This window comes from Nematostella vectensis, chromosome 1 (assembly GCF_932526225.1).
Source record: "Nematostella vectensis chromosome 1, jaNemVect1.1, whole genome shotgun sequence".
NCBI classification, from domain to species: domain Eukaryota; kingdom Metazoa; phylum Cnidaria; class Anthozoa; order Actiniaria; family Edwardsiidae; genus Nematostella; species Nematostella vectensis.
Genome location: NC_064034.1, coordinates 8,759,865 through 8,773,783, shown reverse-complemented (window position 1 = coordinate 8,773,783; position 13,919 = coordinate 8,759,865). Strand labels below are relative to the sequence as shown.

Here is a 13,919-nt window from a genome sequence, read left to right as displayed (position 1 = left end):
AAATTCGGAACGTTTCGAAAGAGCGAGTCGTGATACCGACTTCCGAGTGGTGCGATGACTCGTCACTGCCCGCCTATTGAGTGACGTAAGCATCTCCGTGTATTTTCTAGTAATTTAATTATAGCGTTTATAATAGCGACCCGTCAATCAAGAAACCGAAGAACCCCGTGTGCCGTAGGAGCCAGACATGATGTCGCCAGTGCGACTAGTTTATCTTTGCTACCATGTCAGCTCAATCCCATCACAAAGCCTAACCAATCTTTAAGTAAATCTTACTATTTTTCGTTCACTGTCAGATTACTTGCCGTGGTCTTAAATACTCGAGTCGGATTTAAGGAGATTTTGGCTGAAGGTCCGAAATTTGAACGCATTGCCGAGATCTGCGAGTCCCAGCTGATTTCCAAACGGCAATAAGAGCGGAGACTGCTTTATTCCCCGGAGAGCTTCAACTGACCTCCAGCTGTCATTTTAGGTAGGGAGAATCCATGTGTTGGTCAAACCCGCTGTCGAAACAATACTCTCAACAGAAACGCGTGCAGTGCAAGTTTCTTTGACTTTTTTATGTTTCTCTACTCTTTCTAGGGCCTCGAGCAGCTCTGCTCTTGACTCAGAGTAAAAGTATTCTGTGAAGCGTGTAGCTGTAGAGATATTTTGACTGGTTGGTTGGATTTGGATCCCCCTACGTCGCACGATTCTCACCTCCCGGGGTGATAGTACTCGTAACGACTGATATGTTTACAGTGTTAACACGCATGCGCTAGAGTCGATCAGTACAAGCTATGGACGGCCAGAGGAAGCGTCGCCGGAGTAGTTCTCCGTGGAAAAAATGTCCAAAACACAAGAAATTGCATCAAGAAACCAAGAAACACGAACCATTGACTCTCCTAGACCTAGCCGCGAAGTGCGTCGCCTCGAATATTCCGTTTGAGCGCGTGGAAGAGCAAATTCAAAGAGTTCCCGAGCCTGTTCAACTACGAGTGGTACACTGGTCTTTCCCTCGAAATGAAAAAGATATATGTATGTATTCGTCTCTGCACACGTCCGTATGCCACGCGGAATTAAAAAGACTGCCGTTTCAGAAGGGACTTCATTTATTGGAAGAAAACGCCGTGAAAGACGTACTCCAAGTTGGTGAGTAAAAAAAAAATCACGCTGCCATCCCCCCTCACCCTGTCCCCTTAACTCAATGTTTACATTCAAAGGGCCCAAGTAGAAATTTCGATTTTGATCTTATTTGGATATAGGAGTTGGTTTTTGGCTCGAGTTAAGAACCAGAATGTTTTTTTCTCGGCGTTTGGTAAAGAATTTCGGTGCATTTGTGATTGTAGTCGGTCGGTGCAAACCCCAAGTGATATCCAGCGCCAGCATGTCTACCCCATAGTAGCTCCTAGGTAATCAACTCACATAAAGGCGGATCTCACAATCTGACAAACTCCACAAAATTTGTCTCGCGCTCTACCGACAGGAAATAATGGCGATTATTTTTTTTCAGAAATCCTAAAAAAACTTTTTTCTCGTTTTCAATAAATATTTATTTACTGGGAACATTTTTAAGTGCTTCCATCACTGGGAAGCCAATTGTCGGTGAGGCGTCAGTCACTAGAAATAGTAGTACTTTCATTTTTACTTTTTATGTGCACTGTGCCAAGGTCTAGTTCATGTTTTTAAGTTCAGATGACAAGCAGAACTGTCAGATTATTTGCTCTGCTTTTTGGAAAACTTAAATTATATTTTTACTGCAGGTAGCAACTGGTAATGCAGCTCTACCTACGGTTTCTGATCATAGGTTAAAGAGAAATCGCCTACTCTAATTGTTAATTACATTTTTCTCTCTCTATCGCCACTTTTCACATTTTAATTTTCTTCCTTTTGAATTACAGTCGTCGCTTCTGCCTTTCTACATAACACCAAAATTCCTTGACGGAAGATTAAGCGATATAAAAGCGCACAGAATTCTAATTGGCTCGGTAATAATTGTAGACCCTTGCTAATTTTAAGCGCATTCTAAACTTGCCTTTAAACTAAAACAAAGTTCAAAAGATTTAAACTAAAACTATGGTTTAATAAAAACTCAGAATCTGCATCGGAAAAGCCTAAAAATGACACATCGGCAAGATATTTATGGAAAAATGACAACTGCAATTTACTGGCTGAGTGCGAACCTGTGGACCGAACAAAGTTGACAACTGAACCAGTACCGGAGGTCGAAATTTCTCATACAAAGAACTACTACCAGCTTTCGGCTTTTTTATCAAAAGAGTTTAAACCCGTACTATTAACAGGTGGAGCTATTTTTCTTTGATTTTTTTATTTTTTTTAGTAGTTCAAGGAAAAAACCAAAGGCGGCGAAATTATAAAAAAAAATTTTCTGTCTTTTTCGTACGCGCGCGCCTTGCGGTTGTTAAATTTCACGAGGCTTTGCTGGCTGGCGACAGAAAGTCTGGCTTGCTTGCCCCCCCGCAATAGCCCTCTCGATTAGGGAGCGCTTTCCCTTTGTTCAAATGCTTTACCGCTTTAGCTCCTAGAGAGCCTGAGATTTCCTTAAAGAAACAAACTTCAGCTCCGATCACTTCTCCTGATTAAACCGCTTCCAAAAAAAATAAAAATAAAAAATCAAACCCAGAAACTGGAAATGTTTGGGTATCCAAGTATTAGTGTTAATGAAAATAGCACGTTTGTATAATCCTAATAAAAATCGAAGTGAGTTTGCTTGGAAACTGTTTCTTCGGAATTCTAGCAAAAGTGTTTAAGATGTCAACGCCTGCTGAATTCAAACTATGTCTCCCTGGGCGCTTTCGTAGAGGCTTGTAGGTGAAACTAGTGTCTCAGCTTGACATGCATAAATCTGGCAGTCGCCCCGGCGAGAAGCGCAGTTCGCTGAACAGAGAGTATTACGTGTTATCCACGCTTTACTATACTATGCGCTCTCCCGCAAATTTAATCCACATTGAATTCTGCGTAGGGTAAATCTGCAGTCTTTTTACATTCAGGGCCTTTTTTAGTTTTTATTTTCTACTAGTTCGCATTCGTGAAAATTAAACTGCCGATAAGACAAGAGCGCCTTGTAAGATTAAATGAAACTGCATCCTAAATTATGTTTTGAACTGGTTGTATCATAGCTGCACTGGCTGAGTTATTGTTAAAAACGCTTTCAATCTTCGTTGAAAGCTAACTTCACTATAGTTCTTAAGCCACAGTTTGTTGAAACACTAAGCTACTATTAAAAGCAGGGTGATTAGGGCGAAATTGGCTCGGCCTCTGTTTCCCCGTCCCTGGGGACGATTATACCTTTGCAAACCAGTACACACGTTGTTTAATGATAGCTAAGCTCACTAAAGCTCAAAGAGCTTTAACTGTTTTCGCCCAACAAAAACCTTCATTTGCATGTAAAGCAGTTCAAAGAAAAAACACGGATAATTCGATGGGGGTACTTTATTCAAGGCAATTAGGAGTCTGTTCTTTTCTAAGCTATTACGGTATGGTGTCTACCACTTAAAGCAGTGAAAGGCAGGGTAGTCCCTTAAGGCTATGGTTGCTACAACGTAAAACACGCCGATGAAAAGAGAGTTCTTTAAACCGACTAAGTAGCCTGCTTGTCTGTCTTTTTCAAGTGTTGCTGCGCACGAAATCTCACCGTTTACACCCAAATGGGGGCCGCAAAACACCAGAAGTTAACAATTCCACCAACACCGGACAAAACAAAGGCTTCCATAAGATCATAAATAGTTCTAGGGAATAAACATAGTCTGAAAGCGAGGGTTTTCTGGTGTTTCGGTAGACTTTATCTGTTTGTATCAGCTTCACAGGATCCGCCCATTACCCCCAAAATCAAAATCGGCTGAAAGGAATTCAAAAGAAAAGAAAAACAATCCTAATGGACGGATCTTTTTATACTCAAGAGTGTAAATAGAATTCATTTGCTCGTATTAGCGAGTCAGATTTGACGCGTTTTGACGCGAGAAAGCGTAAAACTAGTCAGTGTTTTTTTTCGAGATGCGGCCCAAGTGTGGGCATTGGCCGCGTAATTCGCATAACTCGGTGCGTGAGGCATAAGGGTAATCCTTTGATTTTAAGTGTTGGGAGATTTAGATGACAGTGCTTTTCGACACACACAAGCCACCTAGTCCGGCATTTAGAATTCTTCCAAAGAGCATACGAATACTTGTCTTGAAAGGTCACTCCCAGTATATTCAATCTCCGCAATAACAGAGAAATAACACAGGACAAGGCTGCCCTTTTCAAATACCACTATTGTAAAACGTACCGATATTGATAAAAGCTTTTAGGGAAAGCAGAAAGTGTTCGAAAGAACTTATTTCTTTAAAGGCATTTTGTTTTTCGACTTTATCACTAGTACTCCTGTCTTGTTTTGCGTTGTAAAATGAATATGCGGTTTACGACTGAGCCCTGAGGCGAAGTGGCCACGCGCGTGTTGATTGCTAGTGATTGACAGGCAGCTAACGACGTTCGGTCTAGGTGGGCTGTGTGTAGCGCGCGCCAGACTGGCTGGCTCCGTCTTTCCCTTGGTTTACAATTCTCAAGGGGTTGATAGATTGTGGTTTAACCAAAGGGGGTGTGATGTGTCGAGCAGTTGAAGGCCAACGAAAATAGTTTATTTTGAGTGCTTGTCACGCTACAGTGACCGCAAGTGATGTTTGGAAATTAATCCAAAGACAAAAAACGTGGTGTCTTGTACCCACAGTGTTAAAAAACATGTAACAATCTAACACTTCAAATACTCCGAGTCATATTAGTTTTATTGTGCAACAATGTACGGAGTCTGTACGGAGCTTAGAGGTTTGCCTTGAGTGTGGTGGGTTTATATTTTTGTATGAATTGGTTTGTTTTTGGTTTCCTCTTTATCTAGCTAAAATGTGTTGATGCCTCTGGTCAATCGATATGGGAAAAGGAAGGAAGTTTAGGCGTATCTCAGGTTTTTAGATCTACAATATCACCCAATTGTGTTGATAGCGCTTTAGTGATCATTCTTTTCCGATTCATCCTCAGGGTTCACTCTGACTGGATTTGTCATCGAGGAAGAAGAAACGCGTTATGGCCGACAGACAGAGGAGTTCAAAGTATCCATCGGTTTCGATAGGTGTAAAATCACGTCTGTGTCATGCTCGTGCGGGACCAAAGACATTCTCTGGTGCGCCCATGTCGTCGCACTTTCCCTATTTCGTATTCGTCACCCGTCTAAAGTCACCCTACGGGTACCGATATCAGAGACTCTCTCACAAATGAACAGAGACCAACTACAGAAATTAGTACAATATTTATTAACGGAACATCATACGGAAGTTTTGCCCACAGCGCAGCGTCTCGCGGATGAAATCTTGAAAAAGAGCTCTGAAATCAATCGGTTGTCGGGCGCGCCTGATCCCACCGCTGGTGCGAGTGTCAACGATGAGAACTGTTGGCATCTGGACGCTGGGCAGGTCCGGGACCAGGTCAGGAGTTACTTGTCGCCTGGGGGGCACTCTAATAGTGGAAGACACCTTCTTTCCATGTTTGCTAAGGTGAGGCTTGCAAGTCAGGCGCCTGGCCAGGGCTTGCCAAAGCGGATTGCGCAGGCATTTAAAAGTTTGAATTTCGCGATTCTTCAATACGGAAAGACTGCTATTTTTAGCTGTCGAGGGGGATGTTGCGCCACCATGCATTCACTCCTAGCTTCGCGCCTTATTACTATGAACTTGCTATACTTTACAAAGTATGTGAAGTTTGTTTTTAATATGTTGACTAGGCCCTTTCCCCTTTCTTTCCATCTCCATCAGCCTGTTTGTAGTATCTTACGTCTTGCATGATAGTCGTATCAGCGAGCTTACGTTCGCCTCGTTTATCTCCGCGTGTAGTTACCTGCACGTCAGGTTAATTAATAGCTTTTGAACTCTTAACTTGTTTATCGTCATATCATCGTAAGTACTTCCTTAATTGCCCAAAGTCTCTTGACTCGAATTTCACTAAGTAAAGTCTGAGTAACCGCAAAAGGCTTTTTGGTCAAGTAATTAGAGATTCGACTTAGCTTTTAGGTTTTCTAAGTCTACGACACTACGACTACGACATTAAAATTTCGTGTTTCTGTGTTTAGGTTCGTGAAATGCTTCGTGTCCATGACAAAAATGGCTCGCGCATGCTCAGTCTGATCACCGAACAATTTCTCGCTGACCCGCGTCTCCAAATATGGAAGCAACAAGGCACCTCGATGAACGACAAATGCAGACAGCTCTGGGACCAACTGGGATCCCTGTGGGTCTGTGTCGTGCTCAACCCAGATGCAACTCTGTCAGAAAAGACCGTGTGGAAGAAGTCCTTAGAAGCGTGGAGCCAAATGGACGTTTGTCCTCTGGAGAACCCGGATGTGCGTGAAGAAGCGAACAATAATCAGAGGGTTAGGGATGAGTCGTCCCGACGGACGGTATTCTCGCGGGCGATCGCGACCTGCGAGTTGAACTGGGAGGATGGACTATTGCGGCGGATCATTGGCGATGGCTGCGATGAACAATATCTGACATGGACAGGTAAGTTCTCATTACTATAACATGTCTCCTTTGATAGAGAATGGGAGAATTTTGAGAAAGATCAATGCATGATTATTTTTTTCTATCTGAAACAAAAATAGTCAGTTTTCCTCTAGATATAAAAAGTCAAAGAACTCAGAATGAAATTAAACTCTCATGTATCCTTCTCCCAACAGAGGATGTCCCTGTCGCCGCTGCTCGTGTTGATGCACTGAGGGCTCACGGTTATCCCACCGAAGCTCTTCGCCTCGCTGTTGCTGTCGCCAGAGGAATGAAAGAAGAGCAGGCGCACAAGTTCCACAAGATGGAAGAACTCGAAGAGCGTTATGGGGAGGAAGAACTAGAGACCCGACTGTACGAGGAGTCACCTGGCGAGGAAACCGTAGAGGGGTGGATAGGCCACGCCCTTGACCCCATTGTAGTATTATATGACACCCTACTTGAGGCGTCCACGGAGGACCAATCAGACATTGAGGAGCTGGACTCCTATAAGTGCACTCAACAGGACGTTAAAAGTTACACGCACATTTGCGCTCCCGGGAGACTTAATGATACGGAATCGTACTTGACACTAGCGGTGGAGACGGCGTTGATGGGTCTCGGACAGCAACGGTCCATGCCGGACGGGTTTTACGCACAGGACAAGGCGTGCCGCCAGGAGGAGCACCTCATCGCCCAGCTAAATCTACTCAGCTTTGATAAGCAATTAATGGACGTACTTCGAGATCAGACGGAACTCCTGTACGGAGGAGGACCGTTCAGCGGACTAGGACTTGGGATTTATCACCGTTCCGTTCCAATGCACACTTTCGCGAGATTCCTATTCAGCTTGTTTTTATCTAAGGACCCAGAACTTGCTTACCGAGTGGGCCTTAGAGCCATGAGGTTCCTGGTACTAGATGAGACTGCTGACGCTAATGATCAAGGGCTCGACGCCATGCGCACAAGCCTAACGCGATGGTACACTCTCGGACACTTAGAATCGCAGCAATGTGAGCTTGCACTGCGCATGCTCAGTGGGGCCAAGGGCAACAAGTCCCGGATGCAGAGTGTGTTAGAGTCTTCCCAAAAGCACATTCACTCCGCGTCACAGCTCTTTCGGCTCGCTCAAGATGCGCTGAAGTTAGCAGGCTTTAACTCAGTGGGCGATTGCCATGACTACTGCATGTTACAGGTCGCAATGGATCTAGGACTTCAGGTTCTGAGGATGACCCTTAACTCTCAGAACTGGCGCCGCCGGGAGATGGTTCAGTGGTCGATTGAGTGTGCTGTAGAGCTCGGTACTGCTGCGCTTAGTATTATCATGAAGAACTGGAGCACTCTGTTCACTCCCACCGAGGCTACTTCCCTAGTCGCCGCCACTGTTATGTCACCCACTACCGCTATCCGTCTCAAGCTCACGATGGTCGAAAAGGAAGCCCTACAGTGCTGCGCAAGGGCCCTTGCGCTGCAGTGCGCTAGCAGGGAGCCCCAGTTGTGTTGTCTCACGGCGCTGACTCTGTGTGAAAAGGAGCCTGCTGCATTCGAGGCAGCCTATCACTTGGTCCTCGAAGCTGCGTCCAGCATCTCGCCAACGCAGCTATTCGCTATCGCTCGCTACATGGAGCACAAGAACTTCGGTCGCCGTTCCTTCAAGCTCGCTATTCTTGCTATAAAGCACTTCACGCTGGCGTACAATCAAGACACACACCCCTCAATAGGGGACATCCAGTGGACATGCGCACTAGCCCACTCTCTCGGCCGTGAGGAACTGGGGAAAGTCATACCTTTGATTATCAAGGCCGTACAGTGTCCCTCTGTGCTTTCAGACATTCTGTTCCGATGCGCCTTTGCACAGACCTCACCAGCCTGTGGGGGAAGCTTTGGCAAGCTCGCGCTCTGCGACAAAGAACCGCTGACTCAACTTCTTGAGTCCACGATCAGTGCTTATGTTAACACTGTGCATAGTAGACTGAATCACATAAGTCCACGACACTATGGGGACTTTGTGGACTTCCTTTGCAAAGCACAGGACGTATTTGAACTTGCAGTGGACGGTCCGCACCGTTTCCGCGCGCTTATCAACAACATGAAAGTGCTCTACAAAGGAAAAAAGAAACTCATGCAACTTGTCAAGCTAAAGTTTGGTTAAATTAAATAGGTCTCATATTATTTATTTATTTCAATTTCCTGATGTCGGGAACTAAAATGATACATTATTATAATATTATTATTATTACAAATAATGCTTTATTTGTTATGTTTTTTTCTATGTCAAAACGGTGTACCTTTTTTATATTATTTCATCACCTGTCCTCTTGGTCGTTTTAAGTGTAAATTGATGTGGTTCAAAGAGAAAATAATTTTAATAGATATATATAATTAAAATATTAAATCATTTTGAATTTTGGTTGCTCATCTGTTTCTCCCAAACCTGTCCCCTAGTACCTTACCGTACTTCCCTACCCCTCCCTCCCTAGGGACCAGAAGTCGGGTCTCTGTAAAGGAAGCGGTTCCAAAAGGGGTTCCCGTGCACCTGAACACAAAATATCAGAAATATCAGCCTGTGTTTCAGTCAGTTTTTCTTTTCTGGACACATCCAAGGTATGGTTTGCAGAAATATCAGCCTGTGTTTCAGTCAGTTTTTCTTTTCTGGACACATGGTTTGCAGAAATATCAGCCTGTGTTTCAGTCAGTTTTTCTTTTCTGGACACATCCATGGCATGGTTTGCAGAAATATCAGCCTGTGTTTCAGTCAGTTTTTCTTTTCTGGACACATCCAAGGCATGGTTTGCAGCTTTGCGGGCTAAAATGCTCCCGTGCGTTTAAAAGGAAAGGGCATATCAAACGCTAAAGAAATAGACTTGTACTTAGTCGACTTCTCACTTCGAACGTGCGGGCTTCATGCTTGAAGAATTTGCGGGCACTCTCCGGCCGGGCGTGACAGTTTGGCGGTAAAAAAGAAAGCGCTGGGTCCACTAGCACGCACGGCACTGCAAACCGAATTGGTTAGAGCTGCCAGCTGCAGCGTATGGCTTAGTTAAAACAAGGACAAACAAATGGACTGAGAAACCCTACCTAGAGCAACAGGAGGGTTAGGCGGATATCAAAAGAATGGGAAAAATCATATTAAAGTTGACCCCATGCCAATTTTAAACTCCAGTATTTCATGTTCAAATAAATAAAACGCAACAGGGTGTGAATGTTGATCGTATTCCCCACCTTAGATTTAATATGCTTAGTTTACACTTTTGCTTTATTCAATCCATTTACCGGGTGGAAAGACCAACTGACAGTTCTTTGGGAACCCTGTGGTGCTTTGTATGGTTTATATGGGCTGTTTCTAGCGCGCTGTTTCTACTGAGTTGCGGGTACAGGCGCCCAGTGGCCGTTGGGCTTGTTCCCTGGACTCCGGTGAGGGAATCCTTAATTAAATCACGTAGCAAGTCACTTTCAAACAGTGGGAGGGGCTTGTAGTTCTTCTAATGCAAACAGAATCCGAATAGTTTGATGCCTTGGTGACCACTATCATATAGGGGTCTTTAAAGGTATTGCTAAATTATCCCTAAGTTGCTGTTACCCCCAAGAACAGTACTTGATCCGTTTACAGCCAACGTATTAATATTTAGAGAGTACTCATAGCCTCAAGGGATATATAACACTAACAGATGGCGAATCTGAAGACTCTTTGTCATTGTTTTTTCACAATGGTGGGAACCGCCCTACAGCAAAGAGTCATTGGGATTTTAGGCAAATTTGAGATCAAGCAGACAATTAAATGGGCCATTTATGCGCGAACCGAAGTATATCTGTTAAAAAGATTAACGTCCGTTCCCAGCATGCATTAGCGTCAAGTCAGCGGGATGCAGCGCCATCTCCAAAGCCTCCCACTGAACACTCAGCTTTTCTATCACAATGCCTCCAAACCTTCTGTTGTTTGTTTAACACTTCTTGTCACGTATTGTAGTGCATTTAATTAGGAAATGATCAAGTAAAACATCTTTAGTAGCGGCTTTTGATTTTAACAAATCTTGCAAAATAAAAAAAAGGTTAAAAACAAAAATTCAAAAGAAAATGTCTTCTCTTCCAGGCAGATGTGCGGGAGCTCCTTCTCTCAGCCTTTGATGTGAAGCATAACAGTAAATTTGGGAAAAACCATTCAATCAAAAATGCTTTTCGGAATTGTCGCTAGTGGATTGTATAACGGTATCCTTATTTCTCATCAAAAACATGTTACTAAGCCTGTTACTTTTGCTTAGGTTTCGCGTAAACTGTTTTTAGCCTTATGGCTTTTAAGAGCTCCATTTTCTCTTTAACTGTTCGCAATTAAAATACTACTATTCTCCCTTCTGGAAAATAGGAAAGAGCTTGTTGAAAAATCAACGTTACCATTATTCCTTTTTTTTAGCGCCAGTACATTGTCTGTGGATGGCTTTTTTTCTATTTTTTAAGGAAGAGAGACTTTTTTTGACATTTTATTAGATTGCTGCATAGATCAAGGGAATGCAATTCAATTTCGATTTAGGGAAATCTTGTGTTGGTGGCCGCCATATTTAGTTTACCGGATTTATTTACAAAACACAACCAGGCGGGACACGGCTACCTCAGTCCGCCGACCCGTGGAGCAGCTTATGCGCGATGAATCATGCATGTGCTGAGATCCCTAGGAGGCCTGTTAGAGAAACACGTCCTAATCCACGCAAAACATCAGCTCTGTGTTTAGGCGTCAAAACTACAGGATGAAAACCAAACAATCAGTTATGATGAAACACCCCAATTTATGTTCAACATCTCACATCGATACAAGTGACTGCCAAACAAACTCATGTTATAAAGCAGCTACTAAATAATGAAAACTGACGTGCGCAACTCATAATTCTATCTATACATCGTGCTTACCAAGTTTTATTTTTCGAAAACTTTGATTATTCACTGACAATAATTGACAATAATGTAATCCAGATTTTACATAGTTCACCAAGCGGGGCGCATATCTGCGGAAATAGGTGAAGGAGGGACTAATTATTCGCGGTCATCGAGATAGCAGCGCGCGGCCCTTGTGGACCTCCCCCTGCGGCGCTGGTTTGCCTCCTCGTGAGCCCTAAGTGGCTAGTAACAGGCCGAGCGAGTCTTATTGTCGCGAGTACCCGCTGTGTCTCACTGTGTCGCACCAAGATGCGCGTTTCTCTCCTAGCATGACCCAGCCATCATGTCTACAACATCAGACAAAATGATTTCTTGGTGTTCTCGGTAAATTAGTGAGATATAAACAGAGTTTTATTTATCAAAACTTGATATCAAATATATTATTTTCTATCTTAGCTTTTTCCGTAGTTATCATGAAAAAGCCCCACACGAAAATCAATCTCAGGGGGTTCTAAGTTCTCATGGTAAAATTTTTTGTAGTACACAATGTTTTTCCATAGAAACAAAAACGTTCATATTGTTAAGAGAGTTACTTTTTCTATATGTTGACCAAATGTTGAATTAACTAAGACTAAGTCTTCTGGATGTGCTTTGCATTGGCAATCCAAAACAAGGAAAAAAGCTTGATAAACAGATAAAAAGTCTAGGCCGCCATTTTGTTATACCAGCCAAAATTTCTAGTGCGCTTTAAGCATCCATTATTCCATCAGCTGATTTGCACATGATACTGCGATATTTTCATTGATTTTTCAAAATAAAGTTGGAAACTTTGTATTTAGATGGTTATCCCAATATTTCAATACTAGTGGGTACCCGTGAAACATTCACGTTTATAATTCATAAAAGACATTAGAGCCACTATTTGATATGAAAAAAAAACGTTACATCATAATCATATAAAATCGATTTAAAAAATGTTTTACCAAAACTTAAGCATAGGATATTTTATCATATTGGAAATAAACCAATATAACAGTGCTACCGAATTTCAATATATCAAGTTTCATTATAAATTATCTTAAATTATAAATTAAAGACATTAAACATGCTAGCTATAAAAAAAACTACGTCCAAAATATTTCCTTCACTTTTCTCTCTGCCTTATTGGGTGCCCTTTGTTCTGTGTGTTTGGCGGGAAATTCGTGCGAGTAAGCACGTCGACAGTCAAATGCAAGTTTTTCAAACACCGGTTTGTATTGGCATTGAAAAGCACGAATCCAATCCTTGCTTCATCGGCCCGGTCTTGGTGGAATTTTTGGTGGTGGGTTCCATTCTATTTTCTGTGAAATGTGAAACGAAGGTATGTGGCTTTATGTCGGATAAGATTTGTCATATTTACGAAGAAAACATGGACCGACAGGACATCAGAACTGAATCTAACAATAAATGGAAGTTGAAAGTGGTTTATACTTAATCATTTTTTATTCTATAGTTTAATCTAATATTTAAGTACTTATTTAATCGATATTATTGTGGCTGTTTTAAAGAAGGACCTGCTGTGTTTTAAAACCTCTTTGAAATGATTGTTTACAAAATGCGTGCGCTTGGTGTCGTGCAAGACGCAAACAAAAGTCTTCAAAAAGTGATATCCTGACAACATTGTGCTTTATATTATTTTTTTCGCCTGAACATTAACTGTAATTTTCTTGAAAACCACGAAGTTCTGGACGTCAATGGTGCTTTTGGCTGTGAGTTAGAAACACTTCTTGGGTCTCTGTGGAGGGCTCCAAAATGGTGCGTTTGCGAGTGCTTTCTCTCGCTAAGAAAAATGGTTGAATTGGAGCTTCTCTTTGCCCGATCATTTGAAAGTGGAAACCTTTCCCGATACATCCTATTAGCTAGGGATTGTGATTCGTGTGTTGTTTTTAGTTTTCTAGGTCCTCCTTTTTTATGCCTAATACTTTTTTACTTAGCGTATTAGATATAAGATTTTCTCAATTTGTCTTCTAATATGGAATGAAGACAACAAAAAGGTGCGATTCACTACGGCCCTGGCCCTATTGTCACGAGTAGGGTGTAGGGATATCACCAGGAATCATGATCAGCGAAAAACGAAAGACCGGGAAAATGGAAATTTGACGCCTTTCCTTCCCTTCTTTTTCATGTCTTCTTCGGACGTGACCTCCTCACTTACTCCCTCTTCCCCCTCCACATCCCCTATTTCTTACGCCTCCCCTGTGTATGCAGTTGATAGGTCCCATCTATACAGTGTACTTTACAGTATTCATATTGGCGCCGATTAAAATAGTGATGGTAACATTTTGCACAGGGTTCTATTCGGGATATCTTCGGCTCTAGTTGGGATTGACATGGTAGCATTTCAAGGGACGGGAATAACACATGGTGCTATTCGGGAGATCCCCACATCTTCTCAGGATTCGGTACATTCCAAGGGACGGGACTCAAACCAACTCAAACCAACACTATATATATATATATATATATATATATATATATATATATATATATATATATATATATATATATATATATATA

General features: G+C 42.4%; 1 protein-coding gene across 2 annotated transcripts; it reads left to right on the top strand.

Moving 5' to 3' along the window:
* The first annotated feature begins 180 nt into the window (after nucleotides 1-180).
* LOC5520447 (zinc finger SWIM domain-containing protein 5) lies at nucleotides 181-8,902 on the top strand. Of its 2 annotated transcripts, XM_032365481.2 has the most exons (5): nucleotides 181-472; nucleotides 583-1,131; nucleotides 5,008-5,519; nucleotides 6,089-6,518; nucleotides 6,695-8,902. In XM_032365481.2, the coding sequence occupies exons 2-5, from the start codon at nucleotides 780-782 to the stop codon at nucleotides 8,647-8,649; spliced, it is 3,249 nt and encodes a 1,082-aa protein (XP_032221372.2). In that variant the 5' UTR covers nucleotides 181-472; nucleotides 583-779; the 3' UTR covers nucleotides 8,650-8,902. The 2 variants fall into 2 exon arrangements, with proteins under 2 accessions (XP_032221372.2, XP_032221373.2); XM_032365482.2 differs by lacking the exons at nucleotides 181-472; nucleotides 583-1,131 and adding an exon at nucleotides 1,660-4,813.
* The last annotated feature ends 5,017 nt before the right edge of the window (nucleotides 8,903-13,919 follow it).